Here is a 26482-nt window from a genome sequence, read left to right on the forward strand (position 1 = left end):
CCGTCCCGAAAGAGATATTAGGAAAACTTTAGTAGGATTTCTAGAAAATTGGAAACTCTGTTAAGCTGCATACGCATTCTGACATAATCACGAAAGAAACTATGGATGATCTCAGATGACTGCTCAGGATCAAGATCACCAGCAAAAAAACCGTACGCACCCCTAAATCTCACAACTCACCCCTATAAACCACTCAAAGGGGTGAGATTTTTTTTTGTTTTCTTCTCCCTGCTTCAGCTGCTGCTGCATCACTTGCACCACTGGTAAAACCCCACGACATACTCTGAACTGACCTACCGAACATCGAAATACACACAAATTCGTGCTCGTTCGTTTCGGGTGCATCAAGCCAACCCCCACCGGATATGTGTCGCGTGTCTATAGTGATCGCAATCTAATTCCTAGCCCATCTCTACCTCCCCCGCTCCTCCGCTGCCAGGACTCCCTGCAGCTTGTGTTGGTTAAGATGTGAAAGCTCTCCAGCAAACACACACACACACACACAGACGTACGTCGAGACGCGCAAGCTACCAAATGTACATTTTCCACGTTCAAAGTTCGGTTTTCCCAATGCTGACCCATATTTCGACAGCGGGGGGCACAGTACGTGTGCGGCGTACGAAATCGTACCTGCGAATGCATCTTTCGACTTCGGCGGCGGCGGCGGCGGGTCCCGTTTGGCGAGTTCGTCGCTTTGCTCGCGTTGGCATCTTTTTTCTTCCCTCTCCCGCAATCCCGCCGCAACGCAGCCTCCCGCCGTCGACAACCGCCGCGGACGTGCTTTCCCAGGTTTTTACGCAACCCTCCTTCCTTCGATCTCGCCCATTTCCATGTTTCCATCCATGTGTGCGCTCGCTCTTTCTCGCGCACGGGGCCGACTTGGTGCCGCGCAAGGTGGTGGGTAACGAACGCGCGTATTTGAATTGTGTGCATCAAGCATCGCCTGCTGCTGCTGTTGCTACTGCTCCGCCTGACCAAGCCCAACGGTCGCGAGCGAGAACGAGAGCGCACGAGAAAAAAAAAAGCACAGGTGGGAAGGGGATCGGCGGGCGAATATACCGTTGGTGTTGTTGTTGTTGGTGGGTTGCTGCGAACCACCCTCCTTCTCCTCGTGTTCGCCGCGGTTGGTGCTAGTGGCTGCTAGTGTTTGGTCATGCCACTTCAATCCGGGGCCCGCACCGTGCGCTTCAAGTGAAAGCTCTCCCGTACTTCGTTGACTAAACACATCTTTCACCTGAACGTCGTCGTCGTACAGTGTGAATGTCCTTCGCGGTTGTGAATGGCGGATCGGTTCGAACGATCACTGCGGCGGACTGTTGCAGATACGCTCTCCACTAACGGTGCTGGTGTGATCGAACGGTGGGCAGTGCTTTGGGACTCCCTGTAACGGTACCAACAGCTGAGCAGCTGACGGAACATTCCAAAATTTCGTGCAACCAACACGACTGTGATTCCAAAAGCCCAGCCAAGTGTCCTCCGTGTCCTAAGCTGTTCCGTACGCTCCACGGATCCCTACCAACCATACCAAACCAAAACGCCAAAACGGTACCGCGTCACGGGCCGCCCCGAGAAGAAACCGTAGCACAATTAGCAGCAAATCGGGCGAAACGGAACCGTACATAATGAATCGCTAGCTTCTTAAGAGACGCGCGGCAGTTGGCAGAAAGTTCGATTAAAGTTTTTGTAAGTGCGGCACGCGGCGATCATTAAAAATCCGTGTCACGCTGCCTGTGAACCAAAACAAAGGCAGCAGCTGGGTAGTAGCCAGCCAGAAAAAGGGAACGCAAGATTAGGTGCAACCCCTCGCACAGATTAAGTTTATCCCCACCTTCACACAGGTTGGGTTTTTGTTGTGCCTTTTCTCTCTCTCTCTCTCTGTTTTGTTGTTTGTTCGGGATCAAGTTGAGTATTGTAACTGTTGCAGCAGACAACGATCGGGCGAATCGACGTAGCACCTACAGCTGGAAGCATCGAAAATTGGTGTTGCTTTCCGGTCCGCAATTAAAATCGTCTGTTTCGGGTGTTCTGTACCGATCGCGTACCTTTCCGTGCCCTAGTTGGGTCCGAACAGTGCGAATGAAACGGTACGCCAAGCGACCGACAACGCTCAGTGCAATTGTTGAACAATCATGTTAGCAGTCCTTCCATCCCGGATGGTGCTCCTGCTGGGTGCCATACTGCTGGTATGGCGCATCGCCGGAGCGTACACCGATGATCCGCGCCCCGTCAATCAACCTACGGCAGAGGCCTCTGCCCGCCAACAACAGTGGTCCGTGCGGGATGCGTTCGAGCTGGCCCAGGAACGCGAACAGGTACTGGCCGCCCAACAATCAATCGCCTCGTGGCGCAAAAGCTTACATCAACACGGTCGTACGAAGGATGTGCCGGAAGAGGTGGAGCGCGGTCAGGAGGAGGATCTGCAGCAACCTCTGCGACGGCGCAAGAAGCGAGCCGATCGGAACGATCTGTACGGGAAGGAACCACCGAAGGAGGGTGTTAAGAATGAAACCCTCCCGATAGCCGTAGATCCGGACGATGGTGACGACTCCGATGCGTCCGTGGTGTGTTACGGACCGCTCGGATGTTTCCACGAGACGGATCACCTGCCGGAGATGTTGCCTTCATCGCCGGCCGAGGTAAACACACGATTTCTCGTGTACACAACCACCCACCGGTAAGTGTCTCTGTAGTCCGGAACATCCGAGCGCATTCTCTAACCAGGTGTTTGTTCTGCAGGAGTGAAAAACCTCTCATCGAGTTCTCGTACGAGGAGTTGGTAGTGGCTGGATTTGGGGCAGCGTACTGGGCCAACGGTACCAACGATACCGTCTCCATCCCGGTGTCGACCGGAATGTCCTCCTCGCTGTTAAAAACGTTCGGCGATCTCAGCAATCGTACCGTGCGCGTTATCGTGCATGGCTTCGGTGCTAACTGTGGTTTGGTTTGGATCTACGAGATGCGCACTGCCCTGATGGCGGTGGTAAGTACTGGCCAAAACCCCCCCTTTAGGTCCCCATCATAACCACCTTTCTCTAATGAGCACCCTCTACCTGTTTCTGTTTCGTTGTTGACAGGAAAACTGCACCGTAATCTGCGTCGATTGGGAGAATGGTGCCAAACTGCCGAATTACGTGCGTGCCGCAGCCAACACGCGGCTGGTCGGTCGCCAATTAGCGCTGCTGTTGCGCTTGCTGCGCACGCACAACGGGCTACGACTGTCGCGCGTGCACCTGATCGGCTTTAGCCTCGGTTCGCACGTCGCTGGCTTTGCCGGGGCCGAGTTTGCTTCCGGCTCCAGTATACCACCGCTCGAACCGACCGTACCATCGCCGGACGGTGCGAACGAGCTGGTACGGCGCAGCACGAACGATGACACCGAGACGACCACCGGAGCGCAGGAGGCTACGGAACGGCCGGCCAATACGGCCGGCTTGTGGCGCATTACCGGGCTGGATCCGGCCGGTCCACTGTTCGAAGCACAGCCGCCCGAGGTACGGCTGGACGCAGGGGACGCCCGGTACGTCGATGTGATCCACTCGAACGGGGAAAATCTTATCCTCGGCGGGTTAGGGTCCTGGCAGCCGATGGGCACGGTCGACTACTACCCGAACGGGGGGCGGGTGCAGCACGGCTGCACCAATCTGTTTGTTGGCGCCGTCACGGACATCATCTGGGGTATGTTAATTGCCAGTGTCGCCTACGGTGATACGGTGATACGATCACCGGTTATGCGTTGGACTAAATGCTAATCTGGCTAGCGACAGTTAATTGCTGCCATTGCCTTCCTCGCCACAAGGCCAACAGGCACGATCAGACAGAGGGCAGCTGCTCTAGCGTTAGCCTAATGGCGGTAATCTTCCGTGAAGGTGAAAGCTATAAAGCTGTTCTAGACGCATTCCCATTCGAATCACCATAGTTTAGATATATCTCAACCGTCCACTTAAATGCTGTGCAGTTTTTTATTGTGGGTTAAAGCCACCACAAATGTTGCACTCCACTGCCTGCTGAAATTGGACAGTTTGTAGCCAAATTTTGTGCCAAAGTGCTTGTTTCCCGCTTCGTTGCACCATCACGTTATTCAATTTCCATTCCTTTTTCCCGCAGCACCACCGACAACGGTTGAAGGTCGTTCGCTGTGCAATCACCGGCGGGCGTACAAGTTCTTCATCGATTCCGTTGCGCCCCGCTGTCACTTTCCGGCGTTTCCCTGCGAAAGCTACGATCAGTTTGCGGCGGGCGAATGTTTCGACTGTGGCGGGAGCAACGGGACCAGCTCTGCCTGCGGCCATATGGGCTATTACGCGACCAGCCGGGACGTCGGCGGGTTCGGGCAGCTGTACCTGCGCACGCGGGACGAGGAACCGTACTGTGCGAACCAGTTCCGGTTGCGGTTGCGTAATGCGCCGGACGAGCTGCCGCTGCGTACGGTGGGTCGCTTCGAGCTAACGCTCGAGGGTGGTGATACGGGCAACGGGATCGAGGATGGGCCGGGTGGTGGTGGTGGTGCACCGCTGCTCACCTTCAACGAGACGTTCCATCTGGATGAGGCACGAGAGGATCGCGAGTTTCATGCGGGCCAGTGGTTGACCACGATCCTGGTGCCACACCCGGCGCTCGGCCATCGACCACGGGCACTCACGATCACGTACCGGCCGTACCGTGGCGGTTGGTGGCAACGGTCCAGCGTTGGCAAGCAGCTGTGGCGCATCGGTCCGATTCTGCTGACGGCGGACGACCAGCGAACGTACGGTTCCTGCGCGACGCTTACCCTCCAGGCGGATGTCCCCGTGCGGATCGAGCTGCAATCGATACTGCTGCACGCGAACGATGAAGGTGAGGATGAGGACGGTACGGAGTGCCGGACGGCGGAAGAGCTACACCAGCCGCCGGGCACGGTTCCGCCTTCGCCACCGAAAAGCTCGATCGACGAGCTCAGCGTCAGTCCAAAGCATCCGGGTGGGCACGATCACTTCTCCTGGACGCCGGTTGCGATCAGCATCCCGCGCCATTCCTCCCAACCGTTGCACATCAACGAGAAGCGCTCCTTCTCCGACGCCCTTCCGGCGGGCGAATCGGGCGCCGGGGTCGAGCCACCGCATCTACCACCCACCGCCCAAACCGTGCAACTGTTCCCTTCCCGGTTGGTATCGTTTTTCGAGCGCGCGGAACGATATGCGCGACGCACGTGGGACGCACTGTTTAGTGGCAATGTTAGTGACGCTACCGTGCCCAAGATGGCGCCGCAAGATGGCGACGAGACAACGATAGCGAGCGTGGTCGATCTGTTGCTAGCATCACCGGCCCGACCGGAAGCCAACGTACCACCGGTAAGCTCGATGATCACCAGCCCCACCACCAATCCACCCTCAACGCCTGCTCCACCTACCACACCCGCCATCACCGAACCCACTGTCACGGAGATACGGATCGCACTGCCCACCTTCCGGCCACTGACACGGCAGGCGGACGGTTCGGTCGGGAGTGGCCGCCAACACTACACCCGCTTCATACCGCTCGTGTACGAGGAGAGCAAACCGGCCGAGCTGGCCGGCACGGTTGGTGCGGGAGGACGCAAGATGGCCGGCCGTGCCCGGTAGACCCGCGTGGCGGAACTACGATGTGATAGCATTTTCCTTTACTACCGGTGCGCGCGTTTTGTGTAGTTTTAACGTTCATATGCGCTCATCTATACACCACCAAACATCACCCCCACACACACACTGCCTGCTCACCACATACTACTTGTGAATGATATTTTTTGTTTGTTTTTTTTTTTACTACTACAAGTTAGGATTATTATACCAGGAGAGAGAGATATAAAGCAAGCTACTACTGCTAAATTCGCTACTGGTCGCAGTGCAGTAGAGAATATATTATGTTGGCTCTTAGTTGTTATGCATTATGCTTTTTTCTCTCCCTCTCTCTCTCGCTCGAACTGTAACGTGCATAAAGCGAATAAAGAATTATCATATTATCAAACGTGGTTTGTGTCATCCCAGGGTAGAGTTGAATTCGATGTACGGTGGGCGGTGTGTTTACGTATTGTGAGCTTTCTTACATATTTATTCACATGCTCGCTCGCGTTCCTTCATCCTTTGCTCGGTGTCCTGTCACCAGGACTTTCAGCTCCCCCAGAGCTGTGCTGTTTGCTAGGTTGGTCATCGGCAGCAACGGTCAACTGCTCCGTCGGCTCTGACGGCTTTCTAAGTTTAATTTTTTTTTCTACAACAGCACATGGGGTGGGTTTGCGGAAAATCTTTTCCAGATTCTGTGTCGTCTAGATTGGCTGTTATTTGTTTTTTTTTGTTAATATCCAGGCAATTTATTACCTCGATAGTTGGATTAAGTGTACAATGTATGCGAAAAAGAAGGAGCAAATCTTCTGCGCCTCACGGGACCCGTATGGGGCTTTTGGATACGATCGATTATTGCTGCCGCCGGAATCTACTACTGCTCTTGTGCGGATCTCGTGGATGTGGAGTAACCGGGATGTGGTATGTCTTTATAGTTGTCATTGGATCTGGCAGGCAGGGAAACGCTTGGTTCGTTTCGTGCCGCAGGTCCTAGGTAGTAATGTTGGTGTTATTAACGCGAGTGGTTTGATGAATCTTGTCCAAATATTCCCCCCCCCCCCCCCCCCCCCCTCTTCAAAGCGCCAAAACAAGCAGGAAAACATTCTAGCTGTACCCGAATGGTCAACGCCAAAATCGTCCAGGCCCAGCTACTTGGATACAATCGATATGCCATGATATGATACAATCGATTAACGGTGCATTCGCACCCCTGCGGATCGGGGGATTGGCGGAATATATCAAATGCGTTTGTGAACAAAAAAAAAAAAAACAGGAAAAAAACAACCCGCCCCTTAGTAGCTTCCTTCACGCTCAACCTTAGTACAAGCTATCCGCGTTGGACGAGCGAGGCTTTTTCAGTTTCTCCATATTCTTGATAACGATATCGTGCAGCGAGCAGTATCGATTCCGGATCTCGCTCAATACCAACCATAGGCTGAGAAACTCTTTCTCGTCCAGCTCGGCCACCGCTCGCCGATAGTCGTCGATGTGTGGGTATTTGGCCACCTTCGACACGACTTTGGCGCGCGACAAAAAGTATCGCGAAATCTGGTCGAAGAATGCGGCAGCCTCCGTTTCGACCGACTGTATCTCGGCCAGCGTATCCTCCTGGATCGATACGCCAAAGTTGTTGCCGTCCTCGATCTTCGGTATCATGAAGGAGATCCACATCTTCAGCAGATTGGAGTCCTCCACCAGGGCACGGATTATGGGCTTGACGATGCAAACTAGCTCACCGATCGGTTTGTTACATTCGACGTGACCGGATGGTAGGGCGTGCACCTTCGTGCCGTTACCATCGATCGGTGAGGTGGGCGCGGTGGAGTTGAGCCGGGGACGCTTCGCGTGACCCTCCACGTCCAATACTATCGGTTCCGGGACTGGAATGTTCAGCTCCTAGGGAAACACGATCCTGTTAGTAAGCAATTCTTGGTCGTGTTTCTTTGGGGGAAAAACAGGTTCAGCCCTGACCATAGTCCTACCCACGAACGAACGAACCGTTCGGTCACTCACCTGATAAACATCCGTGAAACTCCGCTCGGAAAATTGAGGAGTCTCGAGCAGGGCATTCAAACGCACGATACGCTCGGGAAACTCTTTGACAATAAGTGTTTCGGCACGGCTGATGAGGTTATCTTTGTACTGTTGTACCTTGCGTGCATTATCCTCGGCACTGCTAGCAGCGGAGGTAGTTGCGGTTGATGTGCTTTCGCTCATGATGGTGTGTCGGGAGAGGCTTGGGACTTTTGATTGAGATTACGGGCGGTTGATGTTGTTCTCCTTCCTGCGTTGTACGTCTTGCGCAATGTAAGCAGCTGTTTGGCGGAAACTGTAATGTCAAGAAAGCGTGAAGAATAGCATCATTAGCATTGGCGGATTGGTTCACACCATCCATTCATTTAGTGCACACTAGATTCTGGATGCGCGTGACGACCATCTAAGGTCAGAATTGGCGTAGCAGCGAAGCACCTAGCAGCCATTCGTCAGTATCTTCCCGCTGGTACCGACGATCCGAGTCCCGGATGTTCCATCCGCAACAGAATCGGCGGGGTGTTTAGGCACCTGCACCGGGAAATCGCACCACCGAGCACACTGACCGAGCGCACTTCTATTGCCGGTCCGTTCTAACCAATGCATTACCTTTTGCGGCGTATCGTAGACACAGTCGGGCCAACCTGGTTCAGCACAGGACACAACCGGCGGAAGCTCTTCCTTTACTCTCTGGTAATGAAACGACACCGGAACTGTAGCGAAGCGAAGGAAAACGTGCGCGTCTTGGTTGAAAATGCGTTTGCACCGCTGGCTGCTTAGATCCCTGATGTCGGCGTTCGAGCACGATATACACACACTTCGCAACCTGAGTTTGACAGTTGACGCGTTCAAAACGGTGCCCTCGTGGGTTTGTTTTTGTTCGATAAACGAACGTAATTATGTATGAAATGTTTCGCAAAACTTGTCCGCTTTACATTAGTTCCATTTGCCAAACAGCACAGCAAAGTACGGTGCGTGAAAAAATGTTGTAAAAAAAGGGTAATTAAAGTGAAGCACTACACCAGGCAGCATAAACGGTGCAACCACATGCTGGAATTTCGTAACGGCACAGTGACGCACAACGTACTAGTACCATGCAAATTTTAGGGTTAGAATTTGCGATCAGCATTTTTTAGTTAAATTACGTTTGTGCATTTTTTCTCTAGACAATAGAGGCAGATAATTAATTTTTACAATTTGGTTTTCTTTGTTTGATATTTATGCATTTTCGGTGCGTTTACCTCTGTGCGTCATACAGAAAAAGGAATTTTTCATTTCTGTATGTCTTGTAGGGGGATTTGTACTTATGCTACCGAAATGCTAAATCCAAAAGCAAACAAACCATAGCGCCAGCGCCGGAGTTTTAATTTTATAGCTAATTTTTCACTTGAAACGCTTCTAAAGTCGCCTTCAGCGGTAGCAAAACAGTAATGTTTAATTCATAAAATGTTCGATTCGATTAAATGTTTGCTGCAAACGAACGAGATGCAAAAGGTATACCGAAGCACCACCTGTGCTAAAGAGAGAGAGAGAGAGAGAGAGAGAGAGAGAGAGAGAGAGAGAGAGAGAGAGAGCGAGTGAGCAAGAGCTAATGCTAAACAAATTGATCAACGTGAGCTGTCAGCGAGCGCGTAGCCTCCCATCTTCTTCAGTTACGTTCGTACGCACACCACGGCGTCGTCTGCGGCAACGAGACAGCCCTGGCACCACATCCTCGCGTGTGTGCAGCTTCACCAAGGGTACAAGAGTTTATTTTGTTGTTCTTTTTTTAGATGCTCAATTGCGCCCCAGTGCACAGCACCTTATTGTTTCACCTTTTTTTCCTCTCGACCGTGTTTCCGTTGTTGTTGTGGTGAATGAAAGTGATGTGCTCTTAGTGTTGTGTTTTGTGTATTACCCCGTTTTTCTCCCTTTCTTCCCGCCCCCTCCCACAAACCCCTGGCCCACGCCCTGCCCGCACCTGCACACGTTTAATTAGATCCTTCGTCTCTTGGCCCATCCCAACCAACACCACACGGTGTCTCATCCCATCCCACCCGGTCGGTCTTGAGTCCTTGAGTGTAAGGTGCTTCATTCAGAAAAAAAGGGGCGCTGGGCACGGTTTGGCTTACAGCGAAAAAGGTGTGGGTGGGTCACGCTGGTAGAAAACGGCGAGCTGCGAACTTTCGGTCCGCAGCTTGCTTCACAACCAGAAGGTTTTATCAGCAATGGGGCGGCGTACGAGTGAAATTGCGGCACCAGCGGGAAGAGGCGCACGATCCGCTGCGCTGCTTCTGCCGCTGCTGCTGCTGATCGGTGGTGGATCTTCGTTTAACCTCGAAACGCGTCATTTGCTGGACAAACATGGGCTGCCGGGCTCGTACTTCGGTTACTCGGTCGCCGGCCACAGCCAGCGCGTCGGTTCCGGGACCGGAAATACAACCAACTGGTAAGTGTTGTCGGTGGCATCGACCCAAACCTGCATTCCGTCTGCGCCCGTAAATGCAAATAATGAAGCGAGACGCGCGAGAGGGAGAGAGAGAGAGAGAGAGAGGGATGAAGGAGGGCATGCACTGGAAGTGCAGCTTGCATCCACCGTTGTTGTGCATTGTGTGAAAGATGCGGAACGGAAGACACTAACTCGTTTCTTCTCTCTTTTTTTTTTTTTCTGCGCGAAACCGAAACTTGTTTCGAACCCGATTTTCTTGTCTCCCACACAGGATGCTGGTGGGCGCACCGCTCGGGCAGAATCTGCAGCCCGGTTCGAACCATTCCGGCGCCCTGTTCCGGTGCCCGATCACGCTTGCCCCGTCCGATTGTACGCAGGTCATCACCGATGGCCACCGGAGTAAGTGAACCCCCACACCCCCTCCCCGTTCACCCCTTTTCTTTTTCCTATTCCACCGCTTTTCCACAGCTTTCCACCACAAACAGTGTGTGTGTGTACTGTCGGAATTGCCGGCAAATCTTACCGGGCGTGTGTGTTGTGTGTGTGGGTCGTACATAGAGAAGCTTTCTAGAGGTGGTGTAAGGGCAGTACGGGATCAATTAGTTTTAGAAGGGTTAACGGTAGAGCTGGTGAAGGGATTTTAGCTAGCTTCATTCGCAAATCGATTGTAGCACACTTTTGGTGAATGTACACTGCCAGGGGGTTTGTTTTCCTTTTTCAATGGGGACTATCATGACTCAATTCGCTTCCCTTTCCAAGAGAAACCCGAACCTAGCATCCGACACACAGGCTCATCTTACGCCCGACGAGACGGCGCTCCGGACCGAATCAAGAACGTGGAAAAAAAAGAACATCCGCCAGCATCAGATCGCAACATTCAAACGCCAAACCTCCCCAATCAAACCCGTTAACGGCTCCCCACAAGTGACTGGAAGCTCACTCCATCTCCTGGATGTGTTAGCCCAGCATCAAATATCCTCCCTACTTTAGAACCTTTTTTAGTTTTTTTTTGTTTGTTCGGCAACCCCTCCCCAAAAACAATCGAGAGCAGGAAGTGCTGTGCCATTCGAGGGATGGAAATAACCGCGATCCCTCTATATTGGTCCCAATATCCACTTGAACACGGCAATGGGATGATGTCATCTCCGTTACCGTTCGGAGCAGAGCATCGGTAGCATCAAATAATAGCGGCAGTCATTTGTCCGATTATTTCCAGATGTCTTCCATGCGCGCTGCACTGCCAGTGCCGTATGATCGATGGGTTTATCCCCCCGGGGTCTTCTTCACCGTCACGAAAACAGACGCTCTCACCGCAAACAACGATGCAGATGATGTGTGTGGTTTCTCGTCTGGCACTGTTATTGTTAGATGCACAATTTTATATTTATACAAACATCTTCAAACCAACATCGTTAGCAGCCTTGCGGATGCAATACGATGCATCCGGTCGATCCCTGCCCACGGGTTTTTTTTTGCGAATTATATTACGCGAACGCGTCGTAAAACAGCAATACGGCCAGGCCGTTCTTTATGAATAAAAAAAAACGTGTTTTAAAACTGTCGGTCGTGTAAATTTGTCCGCCTGTCCAAGGGCACTGTGCGTTGAGGCAATGTGAGGCAGATCATAACACGAACCTGAAGACCTGCTCGCCCTAACCTTTGGCGCCTTCACGACCTCCCGTGCCTGGTTCGCTGTGCTCTCGCTGTGTTATAACACACAGCCTAGATTTCCCGCACCGTTTCTACGTTTCATCGCGCGACGCAACATTCCATCCAACGAATGATTCCAACTGCTGCCATCGCTATGTTGAAAACTTATGCTTCGGGGATAGAACAAGCCGTGTGCTTTTTTCCTTTTTTTTTGCTTATGTAGAAGGGTTCATGCTTATACTGCCAGCTAATTGGAATTTTATTGCACTACCATTATTCTATTTCACACCAACTTTCAACCCCTCACCCTCCCCAAAAGCACCCACCGGAAAGTATCTTCCGTTTCGCGATGCGTACAGCAAGTGTAAGTTGAAAAGGCCCCCGTTTTAACTGGTTTGTTTACTTCCGTTTCTGTTCTTTCTTTTTTTCTTCTATTAGTTTGAATGATTATTTTTGTTTTCTTCTGTTTATTTTTACTTCCATACATATGAACACATACATTACACTTAACCGTGTCATAAAACACCGTCATCATAAAACAATTTCTTACACACACACACAAAACAGTTTCATTCACTGTTCTCTTGTTCAATTACGATTACTTCACTTTGTTTCCTTTTTTGCTCTCTCTCTCTTTCCTTCTTTCTGTCTACATTTTCCAATTATTTCGATCGTAAAACATAGAGCGATAAAACAATTTATAATTAACGTTCTTTGTACTGTTGTGTACTGTCGCCGCATGGCTGCTGCTCGCTTCGATAAATATTTACCTTCCCGATCGATGTTAATGTGCAATGTAATACCCATGCATTATTAGAGTGGCTCTCTACCATTTGCAACCCTAGGTTGTGCCTCTAAAGCCAGCAAAAGCAAGCAAGCAAGCAAAAAATGAAGCAAGCCAAATGTTCCAATAGTAGGTGGTTTATGTGGCTGTAGAGCTTATTTGCGGCACGCCATGTGCGTATTGATTGTGAGTAGAAGTGGTTTTGAATGATTAGTTTTCTTCTAATGTGTTACTTTTTTTCTTTCTTTCTTTCTCGTGACTCTCGCTCTCTCTTGCCACTTTTATCCCTTTGCTATTTCTTTTTCCCTTCTCCCGTTTTTTTTGTGTGTTGGCTTTTTGATCGCGCTTGCACGTTCCTGCCTGTATCATTTCCAACAGAAAAACAGAATATTCCAACAGGCGCATCTTAACATAAAGCAAATTGTTAACCACCCATCGGAATTTTAGACGGCAGCAAGTTTCACTCATTGTTAAGTTTCATGTTAACTTTCATTTCACTCGTTAAGTGAAGTTTTAGTTGCACTGGGGTAACTGTACCAGTTTTCGGCACGTTAGTGCAGCTGATCAGAAAAAAAAGTACAAATACAATTATTAAACTTAATAATTTTGATTATTGGTGCCGTCTTCATACGGCAGGACCGGGGTTAAAATCCCATCCCAACCGCCTCTCCGTACGCAGGGCATGACTACTTTGCTACGGGTAAAACCAGTCACAGAAAGCCAGAAATGGCAGGCCAAGACCTTTAGAGGTTGTAGTGCCACCGAAGAAGAAGGAAGAAGGTATTGTTTTGGTTGTAAAGCTATCAAAGAATGTTACAGCACTCATGATTTATTGATGAAACCTAGTTTTGTAGAAATATTAGTAAAAATGCAAACATTGGTTTTGCTCCTATTTTGGGCAGGCTGTGTTTCCTATTTTCGGCATCACGAATAGACGATTTGCAACACTCGAAAAGGTGCAGTTAGTTAGAGAAAAATATTTTAAACAATTTTCTACTCTTACTTTGCTTAAATGCTTGATAGAAAGTAGTTAAATAATTAATTTAATGTTGCCCATTTTGGATATCAAACTGCCAGATGTTGACGTCTCTCGAAAATCGCTCTGAAATTGCACTGGAGGATTGCACTGTCTGTCAAAAATCAACATTTAAACTTTTAAGTGAAAAAAGTAATCATTTATTGGATTTTTAAATTCTCAATGAGCTTTGAATAAATTTTAAACTAATTTTATTCTTCAGAAAAATCGAAACCCCAATGGTTTTAAGCTCTAGTTTGCTCAGAATCTCAGAACTGCCGAACTATCGGCACAAAGCAAATCGGACGAATACTTCGATATTTCGGTAAATCTCGATCTAAATGCGTCAAAACTTCGTATTTAAAGAATAAACAATGATGTATTCCTTTAAAAGTCCTTTTTGTGATTTTTCCCATAATTTTGCTATTTTTGCCGACCTGCCGAAAATAGGTACACTGCCGGTCGGTAAAATGTCACTTTGATATTTTGAATTTCCGTTTGATTCAATCAGATGTTTAAAAATTGATGCCAAAAATTTACCCAACCCGTGCCATACGTCTGATTGAGTGGAACGTTTCAGAAGGCGTTTGGTTTTCACAATAAAGTCTTATGCTATTCTTTCTCGCCTTGCCGTAAATGCTTGCCAGGGATAAAGGGGGTTAAAATGCTGATCGAATGATCGAATGTTCCATTATATATAGATTGCTTTAACACTCGTCTTCGTCCTCATTGCGTGTGTGTGTGCGAGAGTCATGCGTGATTTGCCTGAGATTTACTGCATCGTTTAATCATTAATAGAATAAAATATTTTTTCTACTGGTACCAGCATGTTGAGTCGCATCGTGAGGTGAATGTTTCGTTAACCAACTCCGATTGTTTGCTGTACATTTATATTGTTAGAATTAAATATTTAAGTTTTGCTAGTTCGTAGGTGTTTGGGCGTGTGCGTGTTTAAATATTTGGAATGATTTCATTACGTTTGCTCTTACTAACGCATCGTAACGGTTGCGGTTGTCACCCGTGGCACGCCACCCTGAATTATGCTGGCAGTAATTTATTTCCCTCACCCCTGTAGCGGACGATATCGACGATGAGGATGGTACGGGTGACTCAGACAGCTTGCACCGTTTGGAACCGCCGGGAAAGGATGAGATCAAGAACAACCAATGGTTGGGCGTGACGGTGGAAACGGGCGGTCAGGAGAATAAGGTACGCCAGCACAGCAACGACAAATAGGTCAAGCAAGTAGTAACGTCTCTCTCTCTCTCTCTCTCTCTTTGCAGATCTTCGTGTGTGCACATCGGTACATTAAGATCAACAATCCACAGTCGCTGGCGTACGCGCCGTCCGGTCCCGGCTCCACCGGGCTGTATCTCGGCCAGGGCGTCTGTTACGTGCTGAACGAGGACTTTTCGTTCGGGTTTGCGGTGGAGGTGTGCCGGGGCCGTTCGATCGAGCGCGAACATCAGCAGTATGCGTTCTGTCAGTCCGGCACGTCCGGTGCGGTGTTACCGGACGGTACCGCACTGATCGGCACGCCCGGCGCCATGACGTGGAAGGGCACACTGTTTAACGTTGCGATCGAGGGCGGATTTCTATCGCGCGACAAATTTCAGTACTTTGCACCGCACGACAACCTCCATTCGCCGGTCCCGAACTACAGCTATCTGGGGATGTCCGTGACCGGGGGCCGGTTTTTCGGCGAGTACATGGCGTACGCGGGCGGTGCACCGCGTGCCGCCCAGGGCAACGGTGAGGTGGTCATCTTTTCGAACCGCTTCAAAAAGAATCCCTTCGAGCATGTCGTGTCGCTGCGCGGCGAACAGTTTGGTTCGGGATTCGGCAGTACGCTTGCTTCGGCGGATGTGAACGGCGATGGGTAAGCAACGTCAACCGGTCCAGATGGGATTTGAGCCCCGGTTTTTGCCGTACAAGACCACCCTTTCCTTTCTTATCTTGCTTAGGTTATGTTAATTGCGACCGCGATAAGCGGATGATGATGAGGATGTGCCGGAAAGGTACTACTGCTTAGATTTCTCATTCAACCTTCCGGACAAAATGTATGAATCACGAACTGTGCGTGATTTATGTCTGTTTATTTAAACGAGATCCGTGAACATAGATTACGTCACTAGAACGAACGGGGATGGCTGGATGTAGTTTTGCTGTGAGGATGGCCAACGTTCCCTATTTTTAAACATAACACCTTTTTATCAGTTTGCTGATAAGCGAAACCACAACATATCGCACGCTGTAGTTATTGTGTACGCCTTTCTCGTGCACTGAGGTATGCGAAAACCTCTGTTCAATATTTACCAACTTACTGTATGTTTGGTCGGTTGATAATCTCCCGTGTGTCGCGTACTCGGCGACTCGGAATTGCATTGCCAGCGAGCACATTCCACCCCTGGTTTGAATTGAATTTGCTTATGCAGAATTTATCGATATTTTAACCCAGTTTCCGTCAAGCATAAAATGTGTAAACAATTTCCGACGCACGAGGGCCGTGTTATACGTTGTTAACGGATGCTCTAAGGCTACCCTTTTTTAAATGAAACCGTCACCGTACTGTGTGTCTCGGTATTCCTTGAACCTTTTCTATTCTGTAATCTAATCGATTCGAATCCCTGCTGGAACCTGTTTTAATTTCCGCATGAATGAAGTTGTGTCTTGTTCTTATTTACAGCCGGCCGGACTTGCTTGTAGGAGCGCCGAACTATTTCAACCGCACGGACGGAGGAGCCGTCTACGTGTACCTGAACCGTGGCAACAGCTTCGTCCAGGAGTACGATCAACGGTTGACGGGTCGGCTCGAGTCCCGGTTCGGTACAGCCATCGCTAACTGTGGCGATTTGAACCACGACGGGCTGGACGATGTGGCGATCGGTGCACCGTACGAATCGTCCGGCACCGGACGCGTTTACATCCATTTCGGTACGAAGGACGGTGCACTGTCGCCGGAACCGGTGCAAACGATCGATCCGGCCGATCTGTTTACGACCAGCTGGCGCACGTTCGGTAGCTCCCTTGCCGGCGGACACGATCTGGACGGTAACTCTTACCCCGACCTGATCATCGGTTCGTACGCGAGCGACCGGGTCGTGGCACTGTTTGCCCGGCCGATCATCAACATCCGCACGTACGAGGAGCAGCAACCGGGCGAACCGGTGTCCATCGATCCGACGCGTCTCGGGTGTGCGAGTGACCCGTCCGCAAACGTTACCTGGTAAATCCGGCACCCCCCCGGGTGAAAGCAACCGAACTGCCATTTCTAACCGGTCAAATCATCTATCCCAACCCACAGCTTCACGTTCCGTGCCTGCAGTGCCGTTGACGATGCGTCGCTGAACGATGGTGAAGTGATGGCGGATTCGACGTTGCAGCTGCGCAGCACCATCCAGGCGGAAACGTTCTTCAACGAGCGCAAATTCTCACGCGTCTACTTCGGCAACGGACCGCTGCCGGCGGCGGCAAACAGCAACCAAACGGGTAAAGGTGCCGTTGCGCGCACCAACATCTTCCGGCGACGGTTCCGGCTGGCTGTGAGCGGTAAGCCGGTGTGTCACGAGGTGACCGCCTACCTGAAGGAAGGTACGCGCGACATCCAGAATCCGATCCAGTTCCGCATCAGCTACACGCTGGACGAGGAGCGGGAGCATGCACGGGGCGGTGGACGTGCCCGAAGCCGTATGGAGCGCGATCTGCCGCTGCTGGAACCAATCCTGAATCGGACCGCCGCGGAACGGACCTTTACCATGCCGTTCCAGAAGGATTGCGGTGTGGATGGTATCTGCCGTTCGGCGCTCGTGATTCGCAATGCGAGCCTCGTTGGATTGGCCCGAGGTTCGGATGCGAACCAGCTGACGGTTGGGCTCGATCGTACGCTTACGCTTGCGCTGAACGTACAGAACAAAGCTGATTCGGCGTACGAGACGCACCTTTACGTGGTGCACGATGCTTCCCTCACGTACGCCGGGTCTAAGGTAGGCAGTTGAAAGTTGGGGTTACGAGACACACACACACACCGAGCACAATTTAACCGTACGTTTCTATCGCTTCTCAAGGGTTCGTCTGTTTGCGGCGCACACAACGCAACGGTGGTTGACTGCAGTATCGGGAACCCGATGAAGCGGAACGGAGAGGTGCAGCTGTCACTGCGGTTCGATGCCCGCTCGCTGGAGGAGTACGGCTACAGCAATGGACCGAACGGGATTTCGCATTACGTCGGGCTGGCCGTGTTCGTCAACACTACGTCGCAGGATACGACGGGCTCCAAGACACGCACCGCCCTCAAACTGCACATCCTGCGTATGGCCAAGCTAAGCATCAGTGGCAAAGCGTTACCGGAACAGGTGTTCTACGGTGGCGGTGGTGCGGAGGTGAAGGGTGAGAGTGCGATCCACTCGCTGGAGGAAATCGGTATGCCAGTGGAGCACAAGTATCAGGTAAGTTAATGCGATAAAACCGATAAGATGCTTTCCAACACTGATGCAATACACTCTCTCTCCCTCTCTCTTTTTCGCTCTTGGCTAGATTTATAATGACGGACCGTGGCGTGCACCATTTGTAAGGTTAGAGATTGACTGGCCACTGCAGGTGGCGAACAATAAGCCACAGGGCAAATGGCTCCTGTACCTTGACGCGCTACCAATGCTCGACATGTCCGGCATAATGGGTGAAGGCCGCAGTCCCTGTGAGGTGCTGCCGATATCGGAATCGGACGGTGGTGCTGTCGTACCGGGCAGTGCTGCCTCACTCGTAAATCCGCTCGGTCTGCTCGACCGGTCCGCCGGCTCTAGCTACGCCCGGTCGACCATGCGTTCGGATTTCTCGCAAATGCGGGCGCCACGTGTACGGCGGGACCGGGCAATGGTGTTGCGTCCGCAGACGAGTGACGGTGCGGTCGGGATGGACTGTGCCAGCCAGACGGCCAAGTGTGTGCGGATCGTGTGCAAAATTCACGACCTCGGTCCGAAAGCGCACGCCCTCGTGACGGTTACCGCCCGGCTGTGGAACGCCACGCTCGTGAGCGACTATGCGGGCGTCGACATGGTGCGGATCGGTTCGAGCGCCCGGTTTACGGTGGAGGGTTTGGACGAGGTGACGGACCAGCCCGCGCTACCCTCTAGTCTGACCGTGCGCACCGAAGCCTTCCCGGAGATGGGGCCACCGATCGTCGCGATGGATGTGCCGTGGTGGATCATCATTCTAGCGGCCATCGCCGGTTTGCTGGTGCTGATTGCCTTCACGTACATACTGTACCGGTGCGGGTTCTTCCGCCGGAAGCGCCATACCGGGGAGGATCCGACGCTCAGCGGCAATCTCGAGCGACGCCGCGATCCGGCCGGTGGCGGCGCATACGACGAGCTGAACGACACCAACGGCAGCGGGGGCGGAACGGCCGAACGGAAACCCTTCCTCGGTCGTCGCTCCTAGAGGAACAATGCGAGCGAGGGGGTGATGTGTTTGTTCTTATACGAGGAGGTAACCGACCACCAACCAGACTAGACTGCAGAGCATTCGAATGTGCCATTTTCTTACCCTATCATTTCCTTTCCAACCACACCGCGCTGGGTTGAGGGAAATTTCGTAATTTTGTTACTTAAAGAAGCAAGGTGTGAGTGTGTTTTTTTTAAATTGTTTGTTTGTATGTTCGCGTGTGCCTTTTAACCAGGCCCCGACCAACACAGGCGGGACTTATTTTCTACGAAAGATGTCTTCCACGTTGGAGGCGCGCGACCGCACAACGGTTTGTAGGAAAAGCGTAGTTATAATAATATATTAATATTATTGTTTTACACATAGCAAATAACTTTCCGGAAAAGCAGAAAAGCAGAAAAAAAACCCGACACGTCGTTCTAGTGTTAGTGCTCGGGGCAAACGGATAGTTTTTATAATTGGATTTTTAAAACGTAAACCACTTTCCATACGTTTCAGTTAAGCAGATTTATACATGTATAAAATGCGGCGGCTACGAAAGAGAAAGAGAGGGAGAGAAAGATAGAAAACAGAGGGATGAGTAAAGTGTTATATACAAGTAGGTAGTACTTTCTGGCTTAGTTATCACCTTGCCAAACGAATTCGAATATAGTATGCTTAACGAGAATGAAACGCTTCAAACCCAATCCCCGTTCATTTAGGTGCTGTTATAGGTTTAGTAGTAGAATCCTGTTTTATTTTTTCCTACAAATATTTTTAAACAAAAATAATCCCCCTTTTTTGGCAAATCCTTCCACACAACACAACCACATCACACCCGGCGTGTGTGTGTATGTGTTTTTTGCGACTGACAGTACGAGAAATCCCCGGAGTTAAAGACGACGACCACAGCTTTACGCTGAGGGTCAGTATTACAAGAAGAAAAAAAAATTAAGCAAAGTAGTCAAAGAAACAGGTGCCTTTTTTAGCGAAAACAAAAAAAAACACGAAAATGTAGGGGAAAACTGTGCTTTGCAAACTTTTTGTTATACGCGTTTGTTGAATTCGAATGTACAAGGATCCAGACAACAACAACAAAAAAGCACAAGGAAACTTAAATTGTATTTTCGTGCCGTCCCCAGCTCGTGCTAAATACAAGGCTGGACCGAGAGGTAAAGGTGATCTCAATTCACAAACAACTACCGACAGTTTGCAAACGAGTTCCGATTCGTGGTAGCTATAGACAATGTATGGGGTCGGGAAATAGAATATGCAGCTTTGGGTCCGGGTTTCTGTTACACAACCGCCTATCCATAGTAAGCTCCAGGTTAAGTAGTCTACAATATGAGGTCACCTTCAATATTACGTAATAGTTTTAAAACAAAAACCACAAGGATGCCACCAATGTTGAGCACAACCTTCCCATTGAACAGCGAACTATCACCATATAGTTCCAGCAAGCTTGTGTCTATTTTGTTTGTAAGGGATTCATGCGACAGCCATTAAAACGACCAGTGTTCTTATACTTGGGGCGACCCGGTGGTAGATGCCGACAGCGGTGCCGGTCTTCACACGGGCCGGACCGTGGTTCAAGTCTCACCTGGGCCCGTTTCCCCATAGTGACGACTGTGACTATCCAACTATGCGGTATCATTAAGTCTAGCAAGCCAGCAATGGCAGGCAAGATCTAGGAGGTCCTTAGACCAGAAGAAAGAAGCAGAAGTTCTTATTCTTATTCCTTCCATTAATAAAGAGAACATGCTATTTACTTTTTAGAAAACGATAGCACGTGTTTGCACAATTTGAACTACTCGGAAAGAAATATAGTTAGTAACTAGCTGTATAAGTGTACCGTCGCCATGTCACGTCGAACGAGCAAAACATTTCTCCCGAACACTGTGTGCCTGGGTACGTCAGCAAACCCTGGGCAACCATCTAATGATATCTGCAAGGAAGCAAGACAAACAAACAAAAAAAGGTGGATAAATACATCAACCTCACGCCGAGAGTCACCGACAGCAACCGGGGTCCGAAAAATATGTTTTAATGGGCTGCTGTTGCAAGAAAAACGCCCGCGATTTTAGGGTGTTGTCTGTCCGCCTCTTGTCAACGTCATCAACCTAATGATGGGCAATGGTTTTGCACGTGCGTTAATGGCGTGCCCTTTAACCCAATTTAGCCACCTAACCGGATAAAGAATGTCAATTATTTTTACACTCGAGTGATCCCTTCTTTCTCTCCGCTGCAAGGTGGAATACAACGGGGGGCTGTAATTAATGCCTTCTGGTTCGAGTTGGTGGCGTGAATCTTCCCCATCTCCGGTATCCACTGTCGAATGGTTGGGGCCACTTAATGGTGAGCTTTTTCTTTGATATGTGTGTGTGTGTGCGATGAAGCTTACAAGACTGGTCAAGGATCTTTTATTTCTAGAAGATTCCATTAGGAGTCAGGAATTCTGAACATTGGAAGAGAAATTCCGTGCACAATGCGATCAGAACTTTGGACGATGCTTTGATCCTTCATTTAACTAAACCTAAGAATATTTGGAGGCGACAGCGGCGCCGGTCTTCACACGGCAGGGCCGGGGTTACAATCCCATCCAAACCGTCTCCCCGTAGGTAGGGCTGACTACTTTACTACGGGTAAAATTAAGCCACAGAAAGCCAGAAATGGCAGGCCAACACCTCTCGAGGTTGTAGTGCCAAAGAAGAAGAAGAAGAATAATTATGTGGGAGATCCGTAGGCTGAATCGGTAGTTAGAATCACATTGGACCTTCACCACCTCGTACGACCGATCGACTATCCAGTTTAAGAACATATAAATAAGAATCTCTTATAGGAGTAAGAGGATATTATCTGCCTCGCGAAGAAGAAATAGACTATCCAGCTACTACGGGTAAAACAAGGTCCAGGAAGCCAGAAATGACAGGCAAAGACTTCTCGAAGTTCTAGAGCTACAGAATAAGAAGAACATTAATATCTTCTTCTTTTTTGCACTGCAACCTTGAGAGGTCTTGACATGCCATTTCTGGATTTCCTGATTTAAATATTCCTGTAGTAGGTGGATAGTCAAATCTGAAATATCGCGAGTAGGAGGCAGAATTCCAGGTTCAGTCGTGTAAAGTCTAACACCCCCACTGGAGCTCAGCCACAAAGCCAGATCAAAGCTTCGTCTGAAAGTTGAGATCGGATCGGCCATCGGTGCACAGTTCTCTTCCAAAGTACAGCATTCCTGCATTAAGTTAAATATAGAATCTTTCCTTGGCAAACGGTCAATTGTCATTGAACCATTAAAAAAGACACGTCTTTACGGCTCACTTGACATCATCAAGGATTTCTCCAGTGGGCGAAACTAGCCGAGCAGAGGTTTATTAGGCTCCTGATTAGCTGTCTGCAGTGATCCGTGCTTTCCCCCGTCATTTCCCCCATCATTTCGATCCACACTAATTAGCAGCAGATGCAGCGCAAGACAGACGGTTGGTCCTACGGCATCCATTTCTGGATGCTGCCATGGCTACTGCCAGCCATCCAGACCCCCCAAACACACACCAACCAGGTACATATCAGGTCCAAAGGGGAACAATAGCACACATTAAATCGAAAAAAAAAAAACAATTACACGCACACGCCGGCGCGCGAAGGTGGCAGACGTACGCGACAAAACATGTGTTAAAAAACGGTATCCGCTAGAATCCAGAGTACGTCCGCTGGTGACGACTACTCGGTACGCGTGGTTCGGGGTGGTACGTTTCGCACGTACCTTTTCCCCCTTTCGCGGGTGCGCAATGTGTTCGCGCCTTGTTTGTCACCGTTGTCTTGACCATTACCCATCCCCCCCCCCCCCCCTGCCGTGTCTCACTCTCCGCCATTCACCTGAAGTTCATCCTCAACGCACCACGCCGCATCGCGAGGATGTGGTTCGAGGGGAGCTTCTTGACGAGGGCTACAGGGGAGGCGAAGTCTTGGAGACGGCCGCGGATGGGACGGGGTAAAAGAAATGCCGAAGCACACACCGGCCGAACGAGGTAGAGTATTTTATGCGATCGACAGCGGACGAAACTTCCTTAGTTATGATTTGTATCTGACACCGGTGACATCGCAACTTCGATAACCGGACATATTGGACAGCTCTTTTGAGAGCACGCGGGTGTCTCTGTGACTGTGTGTGTGTGTGTGTGTGTGTGTGTGTATTCGGTGCCTTTAGTGGTAAGTTCCTTGTGCAAGGATATTATGCCAGGACACGCTAGTAGATCCTGGCTAGACGAAACGTCACTTAGACGATCCCGAAAAGCGGACTCCAATATTTGAATCCTCACGCTTTGTGGTGAAGTTTTCCCAGCGGTTTTTCCTTTAAAAAGTTCAAGTGCCAATGGGGATCTAGATCCTTGGTTTTTGTTTTTCGTTCGCTTACTAAATGTATGTGTGTGTCTGTTTCTATGTGTGTGTGCGTTTGTGGATAGTTGCAATTGCCGCGCAAAAAATGAAATAAATTCACCGGGTGCGCGTCATTAATATTTCGCGATCAATCAATCGTCTTATTAAAGGCATACGGCGAAGCATACGAAGAAAGGATAGAACATACATCCGCCCAAACAACCTTCCCACCAGCAAAACCAAACCAACCCCCCCCCCCCCCACCCACCTTCGCAAAGCAGCAGCATGGGTCAGCATGTCGGGCGCACTGAGCACGCCGATCGCCGCACGTCGCAGATCTGAGGAAGCGATCAACGGGCCGGAAGAGGGCGGACGATCGGTGCGACCGTCCGCTAGTCCGACCGGAAGTGGGCCGAACCAACCCGCACAGCAGCCTCCCAGCCGAGTGTACCGCCATACCGCCACCAACACCATCGCCAGCACGAACCACAACAACGGAGCCGACGAAATGCGGCGATTCGAATTTTGCAACAGTTCCGCCACCGCAACCGCGACCGACGCCACCGACACCGGGCCGACCGTTGCCGGACCGGATGTTGTTACGAATCCAGTACGATTGGTGGTTGTTCGTGTACGTCATCGAGACGACAATATAAATGTACATTTGCATACATACCGCAACGGTGGCGGTAAAGGCAGATGCGTACCGCTGCGTAAGGATTGGTGCAGAATGCTGTGCCCGGGCATGATATGTAAGTACCTGCAGTGCCGCCGCCACGCACAATGTAAGGAGGCACGGCGTGAGGGTTCGCATTGCTTCGATGCTTGCATAATTTTCGACGCGACGAGGACGAGAATACCGTGGCATACAAACGTGGTGCAAAGTAGGTTAGGAAAGAGTGCGCTTACGCGAGCGGTGCGGTGTGAAGAGCTTGGACTTCTGGTTTCCCTCTCTGTGAGACCTTGACTATCGAGATATTGTTAGCCAGTATCAGGGATTTCTCCATTTTTTTTTTCGAGGAGCTAATAATACTTGAAGGAAGCCAGAAATGGTGGGCTAAGACCTCCTGAAGTTGTAGTGCCATCGAGAAGTCTAGGCAACTCTCGTTTTTGGAAGACCATTCCATTGCTCAGACAGCATACACAGAACGATAAAGATACCAACATCAATCAAAACTGGACCTCAGACAGCTTTATCCCCCGAATGACGAATGACGATTAAAACATGGCGTCCTACGAGCACGTGGTATGCGTCGTGTGCATTGCGCTCGTTACCACCTATTACTCTGTCCAACTTACAAACCAACATACCTTACATTTATATGTTCCATTGTGAGACCGAGAGAAATTACCCGCACCTTCCACAAAGCAAAAGGTCACCCCGTGGTTCCCGCTCCCCGTAACCTAACCTCACTGCAGAGGATTATGTTTCTCCCTCATTATCCGGGGGGGACGGGACACCCCTTGCGGCGCATACCTGCCATTAATTAGCGTCTCCAATGATAGCAATCAGCTTCATTCTTGTCGCGATTTATCGTCCACCTGTGCGCACCCTCTCCTGTGCGATTTTGCAGAAGCGAGAGAAGGTGTGTAATTTACACCATTAGAGCTATCGCTCATTACGCGAATATCTCGGGCAGCCTTACATACGCTGGCTCTAGGCGCACGCATGCTTGAGTTGAAAAAAAATGGTTCCAATTTACGAGGACTTCGGTTTAGCCAACTGACCGACTCTGACTAATTAATTCTTCCACCACGCAGCTGTACACGAAGTCCTGCTGGCGGTGTTTCTCAGCATGGCGGTCCTGTCGGTGGACTCGAAGTCGATCGACACAAAGCAGCAGCAGCAGCAGCAGCAGCAGCAGCAACAACACCAGCAACACCATCACCACCATCACCAACCACAAGCCCAAACACCGGAGCAACGCATGTGGCTGAATCCGTGCGGTTATCCCTCACCGTACGAGATCACGATCAACACGCCAATCAACATCGATTTTTCGAAGATGCGCGATCAGGTCAACACATCGCTCGGCACGATGGAGCTTTCGATCAGGAACTATGTAAGTATGGTTTAGACAACCACCGTCTCGCTACCGACAACTCCTCTTGCTAAAAGCGATCCACCCCCTCCCCCACAGACGAAAACCATCTTCGGCGTACCGATGGACCGACATCACACCACCTGGGAAAGCCGTGACGAGCCGTGGATCTACAAGGACGGGCTGCGCATACCGAAAAAGTTTCGCAACGACATCGTGGACACGATCTACATGCGCATCTCGTACATGTCGATCCAGGAGGCGACGCGCGATTTTTACCGCCTGCTGAAGGACTCGTACCGCCGCTACATCCGGCTGGCGAAGGGGATCGAAAAGATGAAGGAAGATCTGGAGAATGTGCACAACAAGGCGAAGTACAAGCGGTACGAGATCGAGCTGCTGAACCAGGTGCGGGAGGAGGTGCGCCAAAGCCTGCAGCAGGTGCTGTGCGAAATCTTCGAGGTGCTGGTGGTGATCGACAAAAAGTTCCTGTTCCAGACGCTGCGCGAGGACCACACGATCGACATTAACGATTCGTACCTGGACGAAAGCGAACGGAAGCTGCGCGACTGGACAATCTACCGCGAGCTGATCAATCAGCTCGAGTACATCATCCAGTACATGAAGGCGCTCGAGCAGCGGCGCACCCTGAACGGCACCACCACCGCCGCCACCGCCACCGCCAACCAAAGCATGGAATAAGACCGGGGGGGGGGGGGGAAGGGGAACATCTCACGGGGGGGGGGGATAGAGAGGGTGTTAACACTGTGGTACTGATTGGGAACGGGGAAAAGCTGAGCTGAGCTGAGCTGAACCGGTGCCGAGCGCTCTCAACTCTTCATCATCATCATCATCGTCTTCGAGAGGATTGCGAACATAGCTGTACTGTATTGATATGCGCACACTATTAGAAAAGTATCCTTTAATTTATATACATACATACATATAATACGTATAATGCAAGCAAAACAAAATATACATACCTTTAATGTGTTCATGGACAACAACAAAAAGGAATGCAAATTACACACTCGCGCACACCGCACCACATTATTTCCTTTTTCACAACGGAGCACCCAACAGCACTGACTAACTTCCACTACTAGACCGCACATCGCGACTGAACTGAACAACTGAACAACAACGAAAGATTTTGACAGCTTTGAG

At 50.4% G+C, this 26482-nt stretch overlaps 4 protein-coding genes across 9 annotated transcripts; 3 read left to right on the plus strand and 1 right to left on the minus strand.

Moving 5' to 3' along the window:
* Positions 1-282: 282 nt before the first annotated feature.
* LOC118504080 lies at positions 283-5979 on the plus strand. 4 transcript variants are annotated; one of them, XM_036038160.1, is made up of 5 exons: positions 283-536; positions 1928-2674; positions 2737-2980; positions 3075-3675; positions 4105-5979. In XM_036038160.1, exons 2-5 carry the CDS (start codon positions 2130-2132, stop codon positions 5595-5597), a joined length of 2883 nt encoding a protein of 960 aa, XP_035894053.1. In that variant the 5' UTR covers positions 283-536; positions 1928-2129; the 3' UTR covers positions 5598-5979. The 4 variants fall into 4 exon arrangements, with proteins under 4 accessions (XP_035894053.1, XP_035894071.1, XP_035894062.1 ...); XM_036038178.1 differs by having other exon boundaries at positions 283-508; positions 1925-2674; XM_036038169.1 differs by having other exon boundaries at positions 283-508.
* A 55-nt stretch (positions 5980-6034) lies between these two features.
* On the minus strand, positions 6035-26437 carry LOC118504168 (proteasome activator complex subunit 3). 2 transcript variants are annotated; one of them, XM_036038322.1, is made up of 4 exons: positions 26299-26437; positions 19407-19452; positions 7587-7902; positions 6035-7469 (listed from the first exon to the last, which is right to left on the minus strand). In XM_036038322.1, exons 3-4 carry the CDS (start codon positions 7788-7790, stop codon positions 6891-6893), a joined length of 783 nt encoding a protein of 260 aa, XP_035894215.1. In that variant the 5' UTR covers positions 7791-7902; positions 19407-19452; positions 26299-26437; the 3' UTR covers positions 6035-6890. The 2 variants fall into 2 exon arrangements, with proteins under 2 accessions (XP_035894215.1, XP_035894205.1); XM_036038312.1 differs by lacking the exons at positions 19407-19452; positions 26299-26437 and adding an exon at positions 8214-8631.
* LOC118504051 (integrin alpha-PS1) lies at positions 9209-19681 on the plus strand. 2 transcript variants are annotated; one of them, XM_036038068.1, is made up of 10 exons: positions 9209-9343; positions 9468-10032; positions 10304-10431; positions 12002-12046; positions 14557-14690; positions 14765-15360; positions 16168-16707; positions 16786-17464; positions 17546-17926; positions 18015-19681. In XM_036038068.1, the coding sequence occupies exons 2-10, from the start codon at positions 9812-9814 to the stop codon at positions 18915-18917; spliced, it is 3627 nt and encodes a 1208-aa protein (XP_035893961.1). In that variant the 5' UTR covers positions 9209-9343; positions 9468-9811; the 3' UTR covers positions 18918-19681. The 2 variants fall into 2 exon arrangements, with proteins under 2 accessions (XP_035893961.1, XP_035893971.1); XM_036038078.1 differs by lacking the exon at positions 12002-12046 and having other exon boundaries at positions 9245-10032.
* On the plus strand, positions 22980-26022 carry LOC118504130 (hybrid signal transduction histidine kinase B-like). Its single transcript, XM_036038222.1, has 4 exons — positions 22980-23105; positions 23444-24025; positions 25035-25336; positions 25415-26022. Exons 2-4 carry the CDS (start codon positions 23569-23571, stop codon positions 26015-26017), a joined length of 1362 nt encoding a protein of 453 aa, XP_035894115.1. The 5' UTR covers positions 22980-23105; positions 23444-23568; the 3' UTR covers positions 26018-26022.
* Positions 26438-26482: the final 45 nt, after the last annotated feature.

Source organism: Anopheles stephensi, chromosome X, assembly GCF_013141755.1.
Source record: "Anopheles stephensi strain Indian chromosome X, UCI_ANSTEP_V1.0, whole genome shotgun sequence".
Taxonomy (NCBI): Eukaryota; Metazoa; Arthropoda; class Insecta; order Diptera; family Culicidae; genus Anopheles; species Anopheles stephensi.

Bases quoted from the DNA above. Each gene is read 5' to 3' on its own strand.
- LOC118504051 (XM_036038068.1), top strand. From the start codon at position 9,812: ATGGGGCGGCGTACGAGTGAAATTGCGGCACCAGCGGGAAGAGGCGCA. The intron at 10,033-10,303 runs GTAAGTGTTGTC...TCTCCCACACAG, and splicing joins ACCGGAAATACAACCAACTG to GATGCTGGTGGGCGCACCGC. The intron at 17,927-18,014 runs GTAAGTTAATGC...GCTCTTGGCTAG, and splicing joins CAGTGGAGCACAAGTATCAG to ATTTATAATGACGGACCGTG.
- LOC118504168 (XM_036038322.1), bottom strand. From the start codon at position 7,790: ATGAGCGAAAGCACATCAACCGCAACTACCTCCGCTGCTAGCAGTGCC. The intron at 7,470-7,586 runs GTGAGTGACCGA...GTGTTTCCCTAG, and splicing joins GTTTCACGGATGTTTATCAG to GAGCTGAACATTCCAGTCCC.
- LOC118504130 (XM_036038222.1), top strand. From the start codon at position 23,569: ATGTCGGGCGCACTGAGCACGCCGATCGCCGCACGTCGCAGATCTGAG. The intron at 24,026-25,034 runs GTAAGTACCTGC...TCCACCACGCAG, and splicing joins GCTGTGCCCGGGCATGATAT to CTGTACACGAAGTCCTGCTG. The intron at 25,337-25,414 runs GTAAGTATGGTT...CCTCCCCCACAG, and splicing joins AGCTTTCGATCAGGAACTAT to ACGAAAACCATCTTCGGCGT.
- LOC118504080 (XM_036038151.1), top strand. From the start codon at position 2,130: ATGTTAGCAGTCCTTCCATCCCGGATGGTGCTCCTGCTGGGTGCCATA. The intron at 2,675-2,736 runs GTAAGTGTCTCT...TTTGTTCTGCAG, and splicing joins GTGTACACAACCACCCACCG to GAGTGAAAAACCTCTCATCG. The intron at 2,981-3,074 runs GTAAGTACTGGC...CGTTGTTGACAG, and splicing joins GCACTGCCCTGATGGCGGTG to GAAAACTGCACCGTAATCTG.